Genomic DNA, 23,674 nt, shown 5'->3' with positions numbered 1-23,674 from the left:
CCTGAACATAAGTCAGTCTTGGAGAAGTATGTTGCACCATGAAGCTCATCTATCAATTCGTTGATCCTAGGTATATGGTAGTGATTTTTTATTGTCTTTTTGTTGATTTCTCTATAATTGATGCACATCCTCATAGTCCCATCTTTTTTCTTCACCAATACTACAGATGAAGCAAAAGGGCTGGAACTAGGATGGATGTGCCCCATGCCCAGTAGCTCCTTAATTGCCTTCTCAATCTCCTCCTTGTATCTCCTCAGGTGCCAATAGGGTGTGGTGATGACAGGTTTTGCTCCATCCTCAAGCTCAATAACATGCTGAAAGCCCCTATCTGGAGTTAAACCAGGAAGACTTTTGCCAAGCACCTTGTTATGTTTGTTTAAGATGGTCTTAATATCCACACGATAGGACCTGCCATCCTTGGATGGACCTGTTATTGTAAAAAGGCATCCTGCTGCCCAAGCCACTTGATCCCTACGAAAAGCTTTCTCCATCCTCTTGGCTGAAATCACCATGGGGCCTCCATTGGAAGGGCCAAAAAGAACTACCTCCTTCCCATTAGATTCAAACTTCAACTCCATGGTTTGACCACTTTTTATATTTGCCAAGAAAATGCAACCATTGCACTCCCAATACCAACTCTGTATCACGGATGCCAATTACATAGGAATCATCTCGCATCATGTGTTCTAAAGTCAACTCCAATTGCTGAATCCTTCAGTTGCAGGGAATAGTACACCCGTATTTTACTATATCATTAAAGCCTTTGAAGTCTTTTGTCTTCAATCCCATCCTAGTCACTAGCCCTTCATCAATGAAATTGTGGGTGGCTCCACTATCCATCAAAACTGTCACCCTTTGTCCTCGCAAGAAAACTATAACATGGAAAGCTTGATATCTAGGTTCCCCTATAGTGCTGCAAGTGTGCCTCGTGAATGATTTCTTCCTTGGTCCTTATGCTTAGCCTTATCCACAACAACCTCTTTCTCATGCTCATCTTCCTTTGAATCCTCATCGGAGTTCATTTCTATCTAGTGTATTTGACCCTTACCCAAACACTTGTGACTCGGCTGCCATGGATACCTCGATAGGTGAAGCACAACTTTTTCCTTTAAAGTAAATGCCCGGATACCTCAATTTGATTTGGATTGGGGGTAATGCTTTGGGTGAGGAGTATTCTTAGGAGGCAGCCTTTTTTGTTGAATTGGGGGTGCCTTATTTGAATAGAATCAGTCTCTTGCCACTAATTCCTCTAAATTTAGGGCTCTCTTGATGGCCTCCGACAAGGAATTCGGATCAAGTGCCCTTATCGACCCTTCGAGTGTTTCTGATAGTCCTCCGTGAAGAGGACTACAAGTCTTCTCTGTGATACATCTAGCATCATCATTGATAACCTCTATAATTTTGCTACATAATGCTTCATTGTGCCCTCTTCCTTCAGTTGTGCTAGCTCCTTGAAGTGAATCTTCGGATCCTTCCTGTCAAACCTTTGCATCAACCTTTGGCTGAACTCCTAAGGTAGTGATTGAATCATGCCATTGAGTTATGATGCCACGCTACCATTACCCATGGGCTACCTCCTCCAAATGCAGGGTGGCAAACTTGATCACCTCTTCAAACATTGGATTCAAGGAGAAGTATGCATCCAATTTCTGCAATCATCCTCTTACTGAGCAACTCCCTGATCCATCAAAAGTGGGTATTGTGATCTTTCCCAAATAGTGTTATATATTCTTATGGGGCTGCTCCTCATACCTTCTCCTTCTTGCCCATTCCTTGTCTTCATCTCATAGTGCTCAGTAAAGACATGTCTTGATGAATAGCAGGGCTTAGTGCATTATGTTCATCATGAAGTCTTGTCATTTCATTTCCTTGATTAGGTTGCTCTTTTCTCATGGTTGTTGTTTCTTCCCTTTCCAGAAATTTAGCTCTAAAAGTCTTGGGGTTTGGGGTAATTGAAACCCTGTCACTGCCTAAGTTACTACCTTCAGTTCCATTTTGAATAGGCCTACCAACACTCACTCACTGATTTAGGCCTCTTAGGAGTTGGACTATCTCAGCCATAGTGTTCCTCATGTTAGTTTTAAACTCTTTGCTATCCCTAAGGAATTCTTGAGAGTTATCCTGCTCTCTTTCACTCATGGCTGCCCCTTTCTTCTTCTCCCTTTGCTGGTACCTTATTTCTCTGTCATTCAAGCTCATGAATCTGCATTATAAACATAGGCTAGTAGGAACATAGCTCTGAAACCACTGAAATGGATCAATCAATGACAATATTAAATAGCCACTGAAATACACTAAGCTGATTGCAGAGATATAAACAACTAAAACATGTTGATTCAAAATAGTTTCCAATATTACTGATTTTTTGCAATATAAATTGATAGGCACAAGCGAATATATTCAACAATATTTGATCAACAAGGTACACCAGAGAGTGATTCATTACTGCAGACCATAGTAACTTCAGGAAAACAATTACAGTCCAAGGAAAATGCTCAGTAAAGCTTGTACACATAGATCAGAGGTTACAATGTTTGCTCGCCATGAGATTTGCAAATGTAAGCTGCTTGGTTGATCTTGCTAACATAGATGCCTGCTTTGCTTTGGTAATAGTTGAGTTAGCCTCTATTTTGGATAATTGACTGGCAACTCCAATTTGCTGTGTGAAAAAGACTTCACTGGGACTTCAATGTCTTGCAGATAGGCAAATTTCTAGTGTATCACACCTTGGATGTGGCACAAAACAGTAGCAAACACCCTTATATCACCACAATCTGCTCTAGGGGTGATTACTATGAAAAGAGTTTTCTTGGACAGAACCAGAGACCTGTGGAAGATTGACATTAAATTCCAAACAAATTGGTTCAGCTGAAATGAAAGTCACAATGCTCAGGCAAGGGTTATGTCCTCCTTGAACTTTCCCAAACTGAGGTTTTCATCCTAGTTGAAAGTAAACCTGCACTTGCAAATTTGAATGCATAAAAATTGATGATGAAATGAATGAGATTGCACTCACATAATTACCCAATTGGTGGCACCAAAAACTCCAAATACCTTATCCAGGTCGGCCACTAGACAAAACAACACATAGGTTGGCCCTTAAAACTTATTATTAAAGAAAAATAACGATAATTACCATTAAAATATTAATATCATTATTATTCGAGTGCTAAAAAACACTGTTTATTAATAAATGAAATGTTTTCATGGTGCTGGTTCGTTGGAGACATGACATCGTGCGAAGCATTTATAGATTTCAAGAACACCAATGTGCCTTTAAAAGACACTAAAAAATTGAAGAGTTATATTTCGCTCATATGTCCATCCATCTGATAAGATGTCAATGCATTCACCAACTCTTCCTAATATTGGATGCTTACCATATTGAAAGGTAAATTATTGTAGTACCAAAGGTTTGTTGTTGCCATCATAGTCTCATGGTATTTTTCCATAATCCAAGTGACATCTTCAGGCGAAGATTGTGCAACTGGAATATTTTGTGGAATAAATAAATCTGGTGTCAATGAAGAAGGAAGATAGGTAGAAGTAGAACCCTTAAAGATTCTCACCAATAGAGGAAAAGGAATTTGTAGGTAAATTAGGATTGACATTCATTGCCTTTGCCATTGCTTCCTTTATCCTTTGCTTTTCCATTTTTTTGCAGTTCATAACTGGCAAATATGACATCCATCTCTCATAATTTCTTCGACCACATTAGGGAATGCATTCACATCATTTTCAGGTATTTTGGCAAGGTGGTACTTTAATCTATTAATCCTCTTGTCATAAGAAGTTGGCATTTGATACAATGAACTTAGACCTTGACAACATCCAATGTCCCATACTTCTAGAAAGGGGCTTCTTATCACTCATTTGTGTTGAACTTGATATTGCTGATTTTAATAAAGAGAAAAAAATGAGAAAGGTTTTGAAAAGGAAACATTGTGGCAAAGTGACATATTTTTATAAGAGAAAATAGAATGCAAGTACAATAGAAAAACTTTAGGAAATGTGGGTTGGGGGAGGGTGAAGAGGAGAAATGTTCAACATTTGCCCTAGGTTTTCAACTTTTGTAATTTAAAAAAAAAAGATACATATTAGTTTGAATCTTTGAAGGTTCCTTAAAATCTTCTTCCAATCCCTTCACTTAGCATGTTTCTTTATCATGTGGATAACAAAGATGTCCTTTGTTGGGTGAAATAAGACAAAATGTCAAAACATGATTTTGAAATAAGACAAATTGCTAGGTGAGTTCATGTTAAAAGCTTGCAAGTACAAGTAGAAAACTTAGTCAAGTCATTATGAAAACTCAATGAGTACTCAGGCTAACTTGCCCTTGACTCAGCATTGTGAGTAGGAAAACTTTTGAGATGAGTATTGACTGAGTTTTTGAACTATTGCATGTGTCCAACTTTCTTGGAATGGGTACTTGGATGCCTGTGAGAGAGATGATAATAAAATATGTTTTTATTCTTTGAGACTTGGAATATTGTTGTAGTGACATTAACAAGAAAGTTTATAGTTGTTAGGAGTTACATGGTTATTGTCTACAACATATTTTGCCATTTCTGTAATGTAGTGTTTGGGATTTAGATAGAGAAGAATAGACAATCTTGTCATAATTGGTGGGACCCATGTTATATGGTATCATCATGTAGCGCTAGATTTGAGGAAGTGCCGCACTGAAAGAATGAGGCCAAAGCTGGTAATAATCATATCTATCTTGAGTGTGATCATTATTGGACTTGGTTGAGGGTTCAAAGGATGTAATGCGTATTCGGGGAGGACCGAAGGATAAAGGCAGTTCAAAAGGGGATTGAAAGAAATCTAAGGATAGATCTGAATCAAAATAATAGTACAAATCTTTTTGGGAGTGTAGAGTGTAAGTGGTAGAACTATGGAAACTGGGGCCATTATGCTTTCTTCTTGTCATCTCTAAATTATAAATTATAGAAACACTATCATAATATTGATGCGCAGGGTGCTTTTATAATTTAGAGATGACAAGGTTATGCTACCTTCTCTAGTCATAAGATAGTGACACCTTATTGGTAACATGGTGGAGTGAGTTGATTTGAAAAGTGTTGTAGTTATTGGTTTACAAAATGTTGTTTTGTTGTTAGCAAGATGCTATATCTTGTACGGAGTTAATAACATATGTAAATCATTAGGTGAAGGGAGTCATCATATTGTCAACTTACTAGTGTATTTGGCATGATTAGGGAATGCCAAGATCTATTAGCTAGAGGCTTATCACTGATTAAGTTATTGATATTGCAATGAAAGTACACATCTACATTATCCAAGAAGATATTATATGCTTATGCAAGAGGGGAATCAAGCATACAACTACATTAAGCATGAAAAATCTAGAGGAGTACCTGGAGCATGGCCCATGCATGCAAACTGTGGAATACACCCTACTTGACCTATTCTGTAATGTCAAAACTTCTGAAATGGGGATAAAAATGCAAATGGTGGGCATATTGTAGGCAAAGACAAGGCCCCAAAGACGCTAATCCCCACAGCTTGTACACTATTGTGACTAAATAGAAGTGCTGTGAGTTTTAGTAGGCATAATAATTCACTTTGGAAGGTGCCGATAAAATCAATATGGTCAGGGATTCTTCTGAGGCCATGATATTACTGGTTGATTCTTACACCATCTTTGCTCATTCAATTCAATAACTCAATCTTTTGGAATGGGCCATTCCATATTGCAATGGCAGGGATTTTTTTCGAAAACATTTTAAAAGCTTGTACCATTCAGCATTCATTCTGCCAGTTGCAACTTAACAGAAATGAGAAACACCCCACTTAGATATCCCAGTTTTTCCCTTTTGCTATGTAAATGGCAGATAGAAAGTCCATTGAATCCTCGTTTCATTAATCTGTAAAAATCATGGCCCCGTCTTGCAAGAACTGCCATACGAAGGGATTCAGCCAATGGGAATTTTTCCCTAACCTATATCTTGCAATATGTAATGTCTGTCCTAACTTTGTTTGATTTGTACTAAAATTTCTTGTTATGCAACTTTTACTGAAACTAGGCCATTGCTGTTGCCCTTCCACATTAACCTGATCCTGTATTGTTTTCAAAATATTCTAAGCTCAAGCACTCTGAAGTACACACGATCTTTAAAAAAATTAAGGGTAAATTGTTTTCCCTACGTGCTGTATTACATGTTGTCTCCTGGATTTATTTGGTGTGTTAAACTTTTCCGTTTAGTTATAAGTTTTCTTGACACTGAGGTAGCTTTAATTATTACTTCTTCTTTATTATGGAAATTTACCAATAGAAATTTGGGATTGCAGGGACGAATATTATGCTTGGGGGTTGCATCAAATAGCAAAAGCTGTTAGCTTCCTCAATAATGATTGTAAACTTGTATGTGTACATTATTCTTTTGTTAATGACCGTTGAAATGATTATTTTCATCTATAGAAAATATAGATTTTTCATTTCATGTTTCTATTTTAAAATTTGTACTGTAGGGTACATTAGGATGTACAATGGAGTAAATGGAGGAATATTTTAAGTGCTTGCTAAAATTTTAAATTCTCTTGATTATGCAAACATGATTTGAAATTATTTTAGTTACACAAAATTTTCATTCAATATTTAAACCTTATTGACTAGAGAATATGTACTAACAACTTCTATTCTTTGTTCAATCAAAAAATAAAAAAACTAACGAGAATTACAAACATCTTAAAACATTTGAGAATTTGATTGGGTTGAAAACCATAAACAACATAATGCTGGCTCCTTAGCCTATTTCCTAAATTAGAGAGCTGTTCTGTTTCTAATCAAGTCATAAATCCTTACTGGCTGTAAAAGTCCCCTATCAAGGCCATATTCTGTCACCTTTATATAATAAAAAATAAAAAGAGTATTGCTGCAAAATCATTGTAACAACCAGTGTGAGTGTTAAATATTCTGAAATGAAAAGTAAAATTGTAACTACTAGGAATAGAAATTCCCAAACAGATTAAAATACCATCTTACACATATACCATGCTGAGGCGCTAAACCATGCTCACATGTGCCTGTTGATGTGATGCATGAAATGCAAGTGCAATTAGAAACCTTTGAGCAGCAATAAGAACTTAAAAAGAGGCAAAGAGAGGAGATGGCAACCATTGGTAGAATTGGAGAGCCTTCTTACTTCCTCCATTTCATCCATCTTTGGGAATGGGTAGTGTTATCACAAAAGCTTGCACCCTTGCTGAGCTATCAACTCAGCAACCTTGTGAAACATGGAAACAACCCCGAAGTGTGGGACCTTGCGCAAGGGGGTTGAATCTCCGGAGAAGGCCAACTTCCTTCCTCAATTAGGTGCAGGTGTTGAACCAACTCAACACTTCAAAACTAACTCCTAAGCCTATCCTAACAATTTGCAGAGGTAAAGGGAAGAGAGAATGCTTGAAATAAAGGGAGGTGATGCACCGAGAAGAGATTGTTTCTCTCCTCACTGAGATGACACAAAGAATTAACTGAAACACCCAGGAGATGCACAAAATTCAGTTTCACGAGTGACTCCAATGCATGTATGGAGGTTAGAATTCGCCAAGTGTCAAGAGGGGAGAAGGATTCCCACAAGTCACACTCAGAAAACAAGTTAACACAGCATATATGGAGAGAAAAGCCACAAGACATACACCTATAATGAAGGTAAGAAAACATACACAACATACATAGGTTGAAAGAAGGCAAGAATGGTGATTTTCAATTAATTATAAGGCCAATGGCCAGACTTACAGTTGCATAAAATGCAAGATAAATACAAGAGAAGTGGGAGAGCATGGAATAACTCAAGCCAACAGGGAGAGAACCCTTTACAATGAGGCTTAACAACCTTTATATAGAAAAAATGGTTACAAGGGTGATCATGACCCCTGCACGTCAGTCTGGAAGTGCAGGGAAGTGCATGCACTTGACTTGTACATGCAAGCAACCTAGCCATACCCACAAAGGGCAATCCTGAGAAGGTGGATTGACTAACCTTCCAAAGTCAGACATGACATAAGTCACTAAGCATGGCCCTGTACCTCCCTTGATGGAAATCCTGCCAAAATCATTAAATGCACCATTGTGGCTCCACACAAGAAAGTGCACAAGTCACCAAAACTGTCGGAGCATTTAAAGCCTTGAGTGTTGATCACGCCATCCGGAAGTGTCGCCAGTCGGAAGGAAGTCCGGGGACTTCGGAAGCTCAGGCTCCTGAAGTGTGGAAGACAAGGGAGGAACTTCAGAACCTTGGGGTTTTCGGAGTTTCGGGATAGGAGAAAGGAGGGCAGCAAGGAACTTCGGAACCTCGGGGTTCTGGAGTTCCGGAGAACTTCAAAAGGCTAAGGAAAGAACTTTGGAACCTCGGGGTTTTGGAGTTTCAGGATAGAGAGAGGAAGAGAAGGAAAGGAACTTCGAAACCTCGAGGTTCCGGAGTTTCGGAGAGAAGAAGAGGAAGCAAGGAAGAGAACTTCAGAACCTCGGGGTTCCGGAGTTCCGGGAAAGGGGAGAAGTAAAGAAGGAACTTTGGAACCTCGGGGTTCCGAAGTTTTAGAGAGAAGAGAAAAAGGGAAAGAAAGGGAGGAACTTCGGAAGCTCGGGGTTCCGGAGTTCCGAAGAGGGAAGAAAAAAGGACAAGGAACTTCGGAACCCCGAGGTTCCGAAGGAGGAGGGAGGAGGGAGAAAGGCTAAGGAGCGGAGGGACTAAGTGTTGACGCATCTAAAATCGCTGAACTTGCGACTTCATCTGGCCAACGGAGAATAGAATAAACTCGCTGAGTATCCTATATCCTCTCTTGAGATAAGGACATCCCTAATGCTGTTTTTTGTTTGATCAAAGGGGACGACCTCAAGGTTTTGATTGTCATGTCTTGACTGCGGGGTTACTCAGTGGTCGATGTGATTTGCTGGGAGCACAAGGGGACTTACGATTTGCAACAAGCTGGTCTGCTGTGATTCTCGAATTACGTAATAAAGAGCAAAAGGAAAGGGTTAGGAGATCTAAAACTAACAACACGGGTATGCGGGCAGACGGATTCAACATAACCAATTCTTGCTTGGCCAGAATAGCTCACAACCTTGCAGGAACGGTGCAATCTTCAAAGGGACTTGGAAGATTTTCAGACTGTAGACGCACGACTAAGCACCCAATTCTGGCGCAGCTCAGACGGACACCTGCAATTGAACTAAGCACAATTAAAGGCTCAGGTTAACCATACAAAAGGATACACAATCAGCATATCCTCAATGGTATGAGCTTGAATCTATCAAATACTTGCACACCCAAAACATAAAGATCTATCTAAAATGCTGAGAGAAACCATGCAAACAGGATGAAAACAAGACAATAAACACCAAATCAATGTTTATATATTGATTTCAGCTGCCTATTACAACAATTTCTACAACATCTCTATGCTACTGCTTAAAATCTAACCTATCCTAACTCTAAAATCTAACTCTCTCACCAGAGTCTAACTATTTAACAAAAATCTCTAACTATCTAACCCTTTACAAAAGAAAGGCCTCTGCCTTTTATAGATTTTACAATTTTGAATCAGAGGCTAGGATGGACTGCATCCAAGGGTCCTGATCTGCCTTCCAGAAACTAGCAGCCCTAACCCATGCCCATTAAATTCTCACTCATCCATTCAACCACAATTTCAACTACCTGCCACTATTTGGCTTCAATTTGAGTCTATCCGGTAGTTGGACATAACTGTCCACAACTGACGTGTTTCCCCTTTTTTTCAAAATATCTGAGTGGGACTTACAAGCATTTTTACAATAAAACAATTTCAGCTTTTTAGAAATTGAATTCCTGGAATTAAATCCAGCTGTGTGCTTTTTCTCGAGAAGGCATAAACTTGCAGCATTCAGAGTGTTCTTTGGTCTTTGGTCTCGATGGTGGACTTCATCTTTGTTCAGTGGCATGGTTCCCAATGTTTGGTTGCTCTCGCGCTCCTACAGCGCGTTCCCACATCCTTTTTCTTTTCCAGTCTTTAGCGCCTGGCCTTGATTGCGATCCTTCTTCGATGTGCATTTTAGGTCTTTCTCCTGGTTCTCTAATGACCTCCTGTGACTTGCGAACGGTCAATTTCATTTCAATAAATCAATTTGAAAAATTAATTAATTTAATTTAACAAATATTTAACGCTTGGAGGGTCATTTGAAAATTTCCCAAGTTTTAACGCTTTTACTCCTTCCGCGAATTTAGTTGTTCTTGGCAATTTCGGGCAAGAGGGGCGTTCGAAAAGTTTTAAAAACTTTGACATTTTCACCCCTTAATGGTGAATTTCGGGATTTTGGGCACTTTTTGCCAACTTTTCACTTTTCACATTTTGGCTTAAAGGTCCAAATTCGGCCCTTTGGGCACTTTTGCCAACTTTTCACATTTTGGCTAAAAGGTCCGAATTTGGCCATTTGGGGCATTTTTGCCAACTTTTCACTTTTCAAATTTTCACTTAAAGGTCCAAATTCGGCCCTTTGGGCACTTTTGCCAACTTTCACTTTTCAGATTTTCACTTAAAGGTCCAAATTCGGCCATTTGGGCACTTTTGCCAACTTTCACTTTTTAACATTTTGGCTAAAAGGTCCGAATTTGGCCATTTGGGGCATTTTTGCCAACTTTTCACTTTTCAGATTTTCACTTAAAGGTCCAAATTCGGCCCTTTGGACACTTTTGCCAACTTTTGATTTTTCAGATTTTCACTTAAAGGTCCAAATTCGGCCCTTTGGGCACTTTTGCAAATTTTCTTTTTTTTTTGGCATTTCGGCCTTAAGGTCCAAATTTCGGCCTTTTTGGCCATTTTGACAACTTTTAAACTTTTTGAAATTGAGGAGTTTTTTGCGAATTTTAAGGCATTTTCGGACATCTGGCACCTTTTGCCAACTTCTGCAATTTCGGACCTTTTGCCAATTTTGTCAACTTAAGTGAATTTCGGACCTTTTGCCAGTTTTGTCAACTTTTGCAAATTTTCTCGTTTTGGTGTGAAAGTCTGAAATTCGCCCTTCCTGGGCGTTTTGGCGATTTTAACTTTTTCCTCAAGGAGTGTGGGCTTGGGCACTTGGGCGAGTTTGTCAACCTTGGCACTTTGCATTCTTTATCTCCTTTGTATCCCTTGATGAAAATCGGCATTTCAACGTCATTGCAAGCTTTAACTCTTTCTTCACATTTAGGCGATTTTGCGAGAATTGGGGAGTTTTAAGTTCGCAATATGGCCCTAGAGGCCTGTTGTGACCTTTTTCACACATCGCCCCATTGCAAATGGGGACTCTCTCTTTCCCTGCTTTCTAGGGTTTTGTTAGTGTCCTATGACCTTTTGCTGCAGTTTCACCAAGCCTTGTCCAGTTCAGAGCATTTCAGGGCCTGACGATTGAAAGTTAGTTTTTGCAAGTTATGTGATTCCGAAGTGTGAACACCACCAGAGTGCTTAGAGAGGCCAAAGGACGAAGATCGCAATTGATTTGGACGAATTTGGACAACTTTCTATTTTTAGAAAGTTTGCTTTTTGCTTTTTCCTATTTTTTAGGAAGTTTCGTTTTTGGCATTTTCAGCCCGATCCCCGGTATGGCTATTTTTAGAAAGTTTTTCCTACTTTTTAGGGATGTCTTCTTTTTGCTTTTTTGGGATGCAAACCTAGGGTTTACACTTGTACCACTGACCAGTTTTGACCGGAACTCGAAAATTCCATGTTTTGACCTAAAAAAGCTAAATCCCTAGGTTTTAGGCTTTTTGCTTTTTCGGGATGCAAACTTAGGGTTTACACTTGTACCACTGACCAGCTTCGACCGGAACTCGAAAATTCCAAGTTTTGATCTAAAAAAGCTAAATCCCTAGATTTTTGGCTTTTTGCTTTTTCGGGATGCAAACCTAGGGTTTATGCTTGTACCACTGACCTGCCTCGACCGCGATCCAAAATTTTCAAGTTTTGACTCAAAAAGCTAAGTTCCTATATTTTAGGGGGTCATGGCACCTTCAAAGGATAATCAGCTCGAAAAATCATCCCGATCCTCAAATGTCCTGAAATTTGGCTAAGTCTAGAATGTCATCCTGATCCTGAAATTTGACCAAGTCTGGAAAATTGGAGAATCCTCCAAAAACTAGATTTTGCATTATTAGTCCTAGAGGCTCGAAACCACTCTCAAACATCCAGACAATATATATGAAATATAACTTAAAGTATAAGTGGTATTATACTTAAATGTTATATTTCATATATAGTCCGCCCTCTTGAGAGCCTCCAAAAGTCCGCCCTGAAGAGCAAAGGTCTAGAAGTCCGCCCATGTTGGAGATGTCTAAAAGCCCGCCATGTTGGGATGTAGACCAAAACTCCGCCAAGATGGGAGAGATGCTTGAAGTCCGCCCAAGAGGAGGGATGCCTAAAGTCCGCCCTAGGAGGTGTCTCCAAAGTCTGCTCAAGGTGGGAGAGATGCCTAAAGTCCGCCTTGCATGGAGCAACTCCAAAGTCCGCCATAGGTTGAAGAGGCCATGGTGGCCAACACTCCAAAGTCCGCCATGTATGTGTAGGGTGCATAGGGGTGTAGCCTAAAGTCCGCCCAAGCATGCCAAGTGATGAGAAGCCAAGTCTAAACTCCGCCATAGGTTAGAGAGCCATAAGGGGGTGTCTCCAAAGTCCGCCCAAGGTGGGAGAGATGATAGAAGTCTGCCCAAGTTGGGGACACCACCAAAGTCAGCCCATGAAGAGAGACCTTCAAAGTCCGCCCCATGCCTTAGCCAAAATTTCACCATGTAGGAGTCAACACTCAAGTCTGCCCCACCTAAGGAGGTCATGTGGGTGCTAAGGCCCAAGTCCGCCAAGGTTGAAGGGGGCCATTAAGGAGGCCATGTAGGTGCCAAGCTCCAAGTCCGCCATGCTGATGGAGGTCACATGGGTGCTAAGGCCCAAGTCCGCCAAGGTTGAAGGGGGCCATTAAGGAGGCCATGTAGGTGCCAAGCTCCAAGTCTGCCATGCTGATGGAGGTCACATGGGTGCTAAGGCCCAAGTCCGTCAAGGTTGAAGGGGGCCATGAAGGAGGCCATGGAGGAGCTCACTCCCAAGTCCGCCATGTTTGAAGAGACCATGGTGGAGCTAAGCCTAAAGTCCGCCCCACTTTGATGGAGGTCATGTGGGAACAAGGGTCAAAGTCCGCCCCAATGCCTTAGCCAAATTTTCACCATAATGGAGGCCAAGGAGGAGCTCTAGCTAAAGTCCGCCATACCTTGGAAAATATCCAAAAGTGTGCCAAAATTCAAGAAAATTGGAAATTCAAAATTTAAAAATTTCACCAGGGCATTGAAAAGTCAAACACAATCAATATGATGTCATAAAAAAAACTTATCTAAAATTTCGAATTCGAAGACCAAAATAGAAAGTTTTTCAAAATGGAATATTGGAAGATTAACAAAGATTTCAAATTTGAAAGTCAAAATGGAAAGTTTCTAAAAAGGGAAATTCATGGATTGTCAGATATTTTCCAACCTCAACCAAAATAGAAAGTTTCCAGAGAAGAATATTGGAGGATTAATTAATATTTCGAACTTATAAACCAAAATAGAAACTTTTGGAAGATATTTTCAAAATTGGAAACATGACCAAAAACTTTCCGAAAGAACTGGAGATGAAATTAGAAGTATTTTTTTAAAGGTTTCTACTTGAGAATTTAACCTTGCTTACAAATACTTCATTTTTAACTTCATTATTGCATCAACAACTTCGAAATTACTAAGGAAAGCTTGGTAAAAGTTCAGTTCGAAGAACATCTGGACAAGGATTTTGACATTTTTTGGAAGCTGAATAATCGCTTTAGACCAGATTTTTCGCGGATTTTTGGAAAATAATCAAGCGCGAGAAGATTATAAAACCTTTGTAAAATTTTCTGAATATTTTTGAGAGGATTTCTAGCCTTGTTTTGCACAATTGAAGGTAAAATCCAATTCAAAATGCAGATTTAATGAATTTTTCTGAATATTTTCAAGAACTTGAGAAATATTTTTTCAAAATTTTTTGAAAAAAAATGAATTTTTTTTTGGTTAAATATGAATTTTTTTGAAAGTTTTAACACTTGATGGTGACTTCAACTGGCCTCAAGGTTGAGGGTTTGGAGGTGAAAATTCAATTTTTGTGGCTAAGTATGAGAGTGAAAAATGGAAAATTTTCCAACACTTAGCCATTTCGCGGCCCCGTTATTTTTTTCGTAATTCTGCAGAATTTTTCTAACTTAAAGTTTTCATCATTCATCTGCAGGTCTTAGACACCATGAAGTTCCAGGTAGATAAAGATGCTCCTTCAGAGTCAAGGATGACTTCAAAATGGAAGAACGTCGGTGACACCAACTGCGGACACATCAATTTGAGGGAGTTCAAGAAGCGAATGTTTGGTCTGGACAACCTTGTGCCTACCATCATTGTGCGAAAGATGATGAAGAGCAGTATTGTACATATTGTTGGCTTCCTTCCCACCATGCAGTGTAATGAACTAGTGGTTGAGTGTGCCAAGCATTACAATCCCACCAACAAGGACATCATCACACCTGATGGGAGGATACTGGCGAATATCAATGATGAGGCCATCAGAGAGGCCTTCAGGATCCTGGAGTATCACAACACAGTGTATAAGGCTAAGGACGAAGCAGACAGTCTGTATCAGGACCACTTGGAGGAGTACGATGCCATCGTTAATCATTCCTGGCTGGACAAGCTAAGGAAGGGAGCCTCCAAACTTCAGAGGAAGAGCCTAGTAAGGGCATACTTCAAAGAGGAAATAGAAGCGGGATCATCATAGAGATCGTAGTTGGAGTTCACAGGCAAGGTTCATCCGGGCATGAAGATAGCCAAAATTTGGCTAAGTATGGGAAATGTTGAAGGCATGTCAGGGTATTGAGAAGAAGGACATGATCACAGCGAATCATTTCATATTTGCAAGGGGTTACCTAGAGCTTTTTAACCCTCCTCCCACGCAACATAAATTGGCAGCTAAAGGCAGGATCGTCACAGAAAACACAGATGGAGTTTCGAGCCAAATTCAGAATTGAAGACGGGACCACGAGCAAGGTTCGTCCGAGTATAGAAAAACTTCACGAGGGGTTTTCTTCTCCAAGTTCGAGGCACTTGAAAGAATCTCAAGGCATCAAGAAAGAAAAGTTCTCAGACTTGGTGAAAATATGGAAAAGTTAGATAAACTTCCAACTTCTTGAAGAATTTCATCTCCTGAAGGAATTAAAAAAGACAAGCTCCCAAGCAGAATCAAATGGCGACAAGAAAGAATCAAATTTCCATACTTAGACGATTTCTTGACACAAATTGGAGAATTCAAGAAAGACATCCAACACCTTGAGGTGGCACCTCGTCATTTTCCAACCAATTAGATCGCTCCAAGTCAGCATGTCCAGGTTCAATGAACCTGACTTATCCAGAAGCTTCTAGAAGGGCACACTTCACAATGCAACAACCTTCTATTTTCATTAATGGTTCATATTTAGCAAGAAGGACAAGTGTCCCAAATGTAATTGGTCGAGGGTAGTTAGTTTTGGGAAACCCTAATTAGGGTTTATAGCCTTCAATCTGGGCCCTTGATCACTGTTTGATCTCGGCCGTTCATTTATTTTTGAGAACTATATAAGGCTACCTCCTCTCATTTGGAGAGGGTGAGGTTTTTGATGTATTGTTGCTTAAGGTGATTTCCAAATAATATATTGCATGTGCGCTGCTTTGTAATCTCTATTATTTGAATGATTTGCATGGTTTCAATTGCCTCAACACTTAGTTAGAAATAATTTAGATTTGCTTTCATTGTTGTTAATTTGAATGAAGGATTTGATAAGTATCAATTGATGGTGTATTTCCGCTCATACTTTTGGTAAATGGATGATTTCCATTATACCGTGCAAAGTTAGTTTGAGCCCATCCCCTGTGCATCCCAACATCTCGATCATAAGCACAACCCATTGAAGATTGCACTGGCCTTGTGTAGTTGTCCCTAGTGTGGCGAAGCAAGGTTTGGTTTCTCGAAAGCATAGTTTTAAAACTCTTTGACTCGCCTCGGACTCGCCACGGACTCGCGAGTCCTTTGGCGAGCCGAGTCGACTCGCCTAGGACTCGCGTGGCGAGTCCAGGCGAGTCCCTGTGAAAGACTCGCGAGTCTTTCGCAAAGACTCGCGCGAGTCTTTCACTCGGACTCGCGAGTCTTTCACAGGGACTCGCGGGCCCAGAAAAAACGCGCCCGTGGGGCTTAAAACCAATTTTTTTTTCATTTTTTGACTTCAATTTGGGTTTTTTTTGGCTGGAGCAGGTTAGAAGGGTTTGGAGGAGTAGAGGGAAGAAGGAAAAATCAGCAAGAGAGATCTAGGTAAGGATTTTTCTCCTCCTTTTTTTTTTTCATTTGAATCATTTCATTGTTTTGAAACTGAAAAAAATCTTGAAAAACAAGGGGATATGCTGCCAAATTTTTTTCTATTTTCTTTCCTAAGTTATTTCCTCTTTTTTTTTTCTTGTTTTTGAATGCTATTTTTCCCAAATGATTCATTGTCATTTTTTTTGTTGATTTTCCATAAAACCCTGCTGATTTTTTTTTTTTCATGTTAAATCAGCAATGGCAAGTTCAACTCCAAGGGCAACCCCAAGGTCAGGAAGACAAAGAGATAAAGCTTGGAAATATGGGATTGCGGGAAGCAAAAAGGGGGAGGTCACTTGCACCGAATGCACAAGATGGATGACTGGTGGAATCAATAGATTAAAATACCACCTTGCACAAATACCTGGATATGGTGTGGAGGCATGCCCCAAATCAACTCCTGAAATTATTAGAGAGATGAAGGCCATTCTTGCTGAGAATGATATGCATAAGGAAGAAAGGCAAAAAACAAGAGAAGCCATAGCAACTGCAATGAATCCCACATTGTCCACTTCGGGTCCCATTGGTCATAGTCGGGGTCGTCAGTCACTTTCATCTTTTGGTGACAATGAGGGTGAGGCTAGTGGCACTCCTGTTAGATCAGACCCTAATTTTTTTGTACCACGCAATGTTCCAGGTGCACAACCTTCACTTGAAGGTACAGGATGGAATAAAGAGAAGCATGAACAAGCACGGATAGCAGCTTCAAACTTTTGGTTTTACAATAATCTATCTTTCAATGCAGCAAACAATGTGTATTGGGAAAGTTTTGTTAATGCATGTACAGTGGCGGGTAAGGGGTTTAAGGCCCCAACAGGTTATGACTTCAGTGGGCCATTGCTAGAGAAAGCTGTGAAAAATACAGAAGGTGTGGTTGATGATCAGAAAAGGTATTGGAAGAGAAAAGGATGCAGCATTTTATCTGATGGATGGACAGATGGACGGAATAGGACTCTTCTCAACTTCTTGGTGGCTTCAAATGGTGCAATGGTATTCATAAAGTCTGTTGATGCCTCAAATGAAATAAAAAATGCAGAGACTTTGTGTAATCTGTTGGATGGTGTGGTTCGGGAAGTTGGAGTTGAGAATGTTGTCCAAATTATCACGGACAACGCAGCTGCATATGTATCTGCAGGTAGAATGCTTATGCAAAGGCATCCTTCGATTACATGGAGTCCTTGTGCTGCACATTGCTTGGACTTGGTGCTAGAGGACATTGGGAAGATTGGATGGGTGAAGAAGGTGGTTGAAGATGCAAAAAGTGTCACCAAATTCATCTACAACCATACTTGGGTGCTTGCTTTGATGAGAAAATACACAAATGGCAAGGACCTTGTGCGACCTGGAGTGACACGATTTGCTAGCCACTTCATCACTTTGCAGAGCATTCTTAGTGCCATTCCTCATCTTAAGCAGATGTTTGTGTCAGATGCTTGGTTGGGGTCTGCATACTCCAAAAGACCTGAAGCAGAGAAGATTGCGACCATTGTTTTTGATGATGGGTTCAATAAAAATGGAGAGGAGTTGACTGCGGTAAGTAACAAACACAAAAGTAAAGTTTATACAATCTTGTCTATTTGCTGATTTTATTTTTTAGGGGTTGATTTTGTATTAATTTAAAATTTGTTTTAATTTTTTTAGGTGACAGAACCTTTGGTGAGGGTTCTTCGTATGGTGGATGGAGAGGGCATGCCAATGGGTTTCATTTATGAGGCCATGGATAGGGCCAAAGAGGCCATTTCACATTACTATCGTGGAAATGCAAGAAAATGTGAAATCTTTTGGCGCATCATTGATCGTAGGTGGACAAACCAACTCCACCAACCGATACATGCCTTCGCCTACTTTTTGAACCCGAAATTCTACTTCTCTGATTCATTTAGGGCTGATGAGGAGGTCATGGCAGGTGTTATTACATGCATTGATAAGATGACACCTGATCCTGAGTTGAGAGACAAGGTTCTTGATGAGTTGGAGGTGAGATTTGACATTTGCAATTGCTCTATCTTTATTTATGAATTCGGAAATGTTCATTATTGAATTTGAGTTTGACACTTTGACTATCTAGTATCTATTTCTGAATTTGGAAATGTTCATTCCATTGTTCAAGATCTACAAAAGTGCAGAGGGGAGACTCTTCTCATCACAACTAGCAATTGATAGGAGAGGAAAACAACAACCAGGTAAAACATTTAGTAACTTAGTTCAACAGTGCAAGAAAAAACCTACAAACTTGATTGTTACATTTTTTTCTCAATTCTAATATTTCTAAATGTTTTTTGTAGATTTATGGTGGGAGAATTATGGTGCCGGCACGCCTAATCTTCAAAAGATAGCTATCCGTGTTTTGTCTCAGCCATGCAGTGCTTCTGGGTGTGAACGAAATTGGAGTGTCTTTGAAAGCATTCACACAAAGAAGAGAAATAGATTGTCACAAAAGCGGCTCAATGATCTAGTATTTGTTCGGTACAACCTTCGCCTTCGAGTTAGACAGGTGGAGGGTGTTTCACATGAGGCCATTGACTTGGATGAAATTGATCCATATGGTGATTGGACCATGAATGAACAAAATGATGGTGATGATGTCCTCCTTACCGAAGAAGAAATTGCAGAAATAGAGAGGAGCAGCACAAGATGCAGAAGGAGCAAGATTGGATGAAGATGAGGACGAAGATGAGGATGATGATGAGGACTATGACTTTGAAGAAGACTCATCTCACCATTTAGATACCACAACACCCACTGCTACTACTTCTAGCTCAAGGCCTGAAAAATTGAGCTATATTAGGAAAAATACAAAGAGGAAGATGTAGTCTTCTCTTTGGTTTGTTCATTCACATTGCTGTTTTTCACATTTGCAGTTGGACTTGGACATATCATTATATGTAATTTTGTGAACATTTATATACTTATGCTGCCATTATAGTATTATACATTTTAGAGTTGAAACTTGAAACTTGAATATGCTGCCATGAATGATGAAATTTCAAATATTGCGTGTTTGTACTTTGTAGATCATATGACATGTGTAATGTTTCAATTATGGCACTTATGTTCTCTAAATGCATTAATTTCTTTATGTTTTTTTGTAAAACTACGGTTTTTTTTTTTTGCCGAGTCTTTGCCGAGTCTTTCGCGAGTCTTTCACGAGTCCGAGTCCGAGTCCAAAATTTTGGTTTGCCGAGTCCGAGGCGAGTCCGAGATTTTCAACTATGCTCGAAAGCATCCAGTTGATACCGTCTCCAGAATTTGTAGGATTAGATTAGCCTTCCTGAACCCTATCTCTTTTTCCCTTTCTTTTGAAAGTCTAAATCCCAGAAAATCCCCCCCCCCAAAAAAGAAGAGCCTAAATTGCTAAATCCATCTATGTCCAGCAGGTCAAGAATACTTGTCAAACGTAAGTCCCCCTTGAAAATTTCAGCATACACTACCCAAGAAGCTATTCCACTAAAGTCGCTTGTTCGCACATATAGACCTTGGAATCAGTTGTGATTTTTCAGGAGAGGATAGAATACCTTCAGGTATCCTATCCTAATGTTTGGTAGATGATAAAACAAACACAAACAAGGCTGAATTTGGTTTTAGCGGCACTTGACCCTTCATATCGCCTTCCTCTTCCGCAAAGACAGAAAGACACAAACTGGGGGGTCCCTATCCAAGACGGGGATGGGTGTGCGATTCGCACAACACTAAGCTAGGGAAGGAACTTCGGAACCTTGGGGTTCCAGAGTTCCGAAGAAGGGAAGGGGAAGGCAGAAGAACTTCGGAACTAGGCAACACTTCGAACCATGATTCCACTGCTTTTATCCTTGATCAACTGGGGCAGCGTTGGTCCATGGACCATATCTTTGATCGGTTCTTATTGATGGACCAAGGGTGTCATAAAATGACAACAGGTAGTGTTAGTGGTAGTGTTATCATTGGGCCTAGAGTTCGTGCATCTAGGTTATATTCATATATTCTTCCATGCACTACTTTAGTTTCCCAATTGTCACTTGAGAGCATGTGTTGGAACAAAAGGTAAACATGATGCAACTAAAAGTGCAATTGTAAACTTTTGGTTGTATTGCACCATTCTATTCCATGTAGCTAGGTAATTTTATTAATTTATAAACTATAAATATTTAATAATAAATAATTATATTTAATAAATTATTAATATTAAATATAATATTCACTATGATAAAACCATAAAACAACAAATAAACTAGCTTTAGGTCTAAATTTAAATTCTAAAATTATTGTAGTTTAGGTTTATGATTCATAAGATAAATTCAAATGTTGTAATATTTAAAAAAAAATAGTTTAAGCTTTCCGTAAAATTGGTAAAAATAATAAAGGTATAAACTTAATAGACTAATACTATAGTTTTATTTTTGTTTTTAAGTTACTGAAATTTAGTTTTTTTTTTCACGCCTCAGTATTGTTTGCATGAGCAAAAAAGGATGGAATATTTTAACGAAATCACCCACAACGTCTTTGGATCGCATCCTAAGCCCACTCCCATGGCATTCAAACTCTCTTTGGTGATTTTTCGGTCGATTTTCACAAGTTTTTTGTGAGTTTCCAGCGATTTGAAGGCAAGTTTTCCGTGATCCAGACATGCGTGAGTTAACAAGCGAGTTGCTCGCCGCTTCAAAAAACTTGCGAGCACTCACACACTAGGCAAGTACTCATTGGGTTTGCAAACTATGGACGATGGAACCTCCAGCTTCACAAGCCCCCCCCCCACCGCATAGTTGCTTGTTTCCTCAATTTGGCTTTCCAATTTTGCCCTAATTTCAAGGCAAATGAGAAGGTTTTGAGCGGGCTCTACATAGTCATAGAGTGGATGATGCTTGATTTTGGTGTTGGAGCATTAATAGTCACCAAGATTGAGATATTTAGACTTGCACAAGGAGATCTCTTTGCATGAGATATATGCAAGGCAAATCGGTTGACATTGCAACTAGGTAAAAATCTATTAAGGGCATAATTTAAGTTTACATTTGTTTTGCTTTTTACATTATTATTAAATATTAAAACTTAAAGTTGGAGAATGATATTGACTTTTTTCCTTTTCTCATCTCTGATGCATAGTGAGAAAGATTTGGTGGTAAGGTACTAAATCTTCAGAGGTTTGCAATTATAGTATGTTTGAGCATGTACACTTTAAGAAGTGCTGTAGACTGTCAATGCAAAGGTTGAATGATCTAGTTTATGTTCATTACAACCTTCGCCTTTTCCATAGACAAATTTTGGGTTGTGAGCTTTCACCCATCACACTAGAGGAGGTTGATCTGCAATAAATTTGGATCATTGATGTTGAGGATCCTATGTTGAGTGATGAGGATCTTGATTGGGTTGAGTTGGTGTATAGAGAGGTAAAGACAATAGCCATGGTAGAGGAGGATAGATTATGAGTAGAAACCTTGAATGCTGATGTGAATGTTGTTGAGACACAAGGAGATATCATGGCTACATCATCATCTGGTATCTATCTTAGATGCCCATGTAGGAGGGCTGAGTGATGCATGCTTCTCTAAGCAATAGATGTTTAGTTTTTGTTTGGAAATTTTGATGCCATGGATTTCACATTCCATGAGTTTTGTATACATTTGACAATATTATAATATCTAAATGTGTTATTTCCTTCAGCAAAAACCTGCGTTTATACTTATGTGATTGATGTATACTTGTGTATGTGATCAAAGTAGCTTCTATTTGATTAGGTTATTGTGTTTTTAAGGTTTATTTATTAGTACATGAAACAAGTTTTAAAACTTTAAAAGACTCCAAATTTCATGCTTTTTCAATATATCGAGTTTTGTCAAATTTGGGTCTCGAGTTCGATTTTGGGTAAAAAAACAGCTCGTCGAGTTCGAGTCTTGTAATATTGCAATACATGGAGATGGGACGTAGAGAGAATTGCTTTCTATGAGATGTTAGAGAGCCAATTCCAATATCATCCTTGGCAAGATTCCAAATTTTGAGTTTTGTCTTTTCTAGCCATCATGGAATCTCCCATTTCTTGATTTCCATCAATTGTGCTATCTTGCATTAGGTTTTGTCTATGATCTGATCTGTCAGAGAATTTAGGATTTCATCCCACAATTTTAAGTTGACTACAATAATCCTTACATGAAGATACTTATCTTTCATTTTTATTTTTTGCATTTAATATATCTATTTTGACTAGGACCATTCATGGGCACAGCATTAAGAACCCTTCAAAGATTTGAGCAGAGGGGATGAGAACTTAAAGTGCTCACCTTTAGAAAACATCTATGCTATGTTGATGGCAGTATTTGAAGCTGGTTTTGGTTCCGATTTTTTGTTTTATTAAAGATAGATTACAAAATCATTTAACATATAATGTGCACCGAGAATCAGACCACGCATGCTCTTTGGTTTAAGCTTTGCATGTTGGATTAGTTGTCATTGATGTCAAATCATTGCCTGAGTTTGTCATTGTGTAATGTCCCCTCTTTCTAGTAGGATCAATGATCAAAAGTTAGTCTATCAATGAGTCCTCGTAGACTACGAGATGGCTAGAGGACATTTATGATGGTGTTTTCCTTGGGATTTGGGTACCATTTTAGAGTATTTTGGGATTGGGCCAGTTCTTGATTGTTTCACCCTCAGGATGCCAGCTTGAAACTACATTAAACATCATCAGAAAGTGACAAATCCTAGAGGGAGAGTGTGGAGAGAAAAGAGCAAATTAAAAGAGATATAAGTTGATGCATAGAACTTCATAATTTCCCCTTTGGGTCACTTAAAACACATTTATATTATAAAGTTTTCACCTTTCCTAAGTACCTATTCCTAGTGAGAGAGTGAAAGGGGAAGTGAGAGATAAAAGGCTGGTTTAAATGGAAAAGCATATAACATAAAGTGAGCACTCCTAAGTAGAAGAATTGATATGAAGAAAAAGTAATCACTAATTAATATATTCATAAAACCTTTTGAGGTGTTAGGGTTGCAGCCCTAATTAGGGCATAGCTTTGGAGATTCATAAAAAGGCAAGCTTGGAAGACTAGATGTTATGTTGGATATTATTCTCTTTCTCACCTCCCTTGAGGAGCTTATGTGACCTTAGGGTTTTGAGGACTTTGGAGATGGAAATCTCCATTGTTTTTGCACATCTGCAGCTGTGAGAGACCAGCCAAGGGTGTGAGGAGGAACTCCATTTTCAGGGGTTTCCATTGAGCAGCAAAGTGAAAAGTTTTGGTATGCAAATCTGAAGCCTCCTATTTGCTTGTGTGTGTAACTGTACTTTCTTGGATTGGAA

General features: G+C 39.2%; 2 protein-coding genes across 2 annotated transcripts in view; both read left to right on the top strand.

The window, feature by feature from the left end:
* The window catches only part of LOC131031096 (uncharacterized), a 217,836-nt gene that overhangs the window by 73,115 nt on the left and 121,047 nt on the right, over positions 1-23,674 (top strand). Inside the window, exon 4 of the mRNA XM_057962124.2 lies at positions 6,316-6,388. Coding sequence (XP_057818107.2) covers positions 6,316-6,388 — 73 coding nt within the window. The remainder of the gene's footprint in view (positions 1-6,315; positions 6,389-23,674) is intronic.
* On the top strand, positions 16,681-19,603 carry LOC131857187 (uncharacterized). Its single transcript, XM_059209393.1, has 4 exons — positions 16,681-17,934; positions 18,043-18,378; positions 18,512-18,584; positions 18,687-19,603. The coding sequence occupies exons 1-4, from the start codon at positions 16,720-16,722 to the stop codon at positions 19,058-19,060; spliced, it is 1,998 nt and encodes a 665-aa protein (XP_059065376.1). The 5' UTR covers positions 16,681-16,719; the 3' UTR covers positions 19,061-19,603.

This window comes from Cryptomeria japonica, chromosome 7, assembly GCF_030272615.1.
Source record: "Cryptomeria japonica chromosome 7, Sugi_1.0, whole genome shotgun sequence".
Taxonomy (NCBI): Eukaryota; Viridiplantae; Streptophyta; class Pinopsida; order Cupressales; family Cupressaceae; genus Cryptomeria; species Cryptomeria japonica.
The sequence above is the reverse complement of the archived record's forward strand: the minus strand, read 5'-3'. Positions and strand labels throughout refer to the sequence as shown.

Coding starts and splice junctions, on each gene's coding strand:
- LOC131857187 (XM_059209393.1), top strand. CDS start 16,720: ATGACTGGTGGAATCAATAGATTAAAATACCACCTTGCACAAATACCT. Junction 18,379..18,511: donor AGGTTCTTGATGAGTTGGAG/GTGAGATTTGAC, acceptor CCATTGTTCAAG/ATCTACAAAAGTGCAGAGGG. Junction 18,585..18,686: donor GAGAGGAAAACAACAACCAG/GTAAAACATTTA, acceptor TGTTTTTTGTAG/ATTTATGGTGGGAGAATTAT.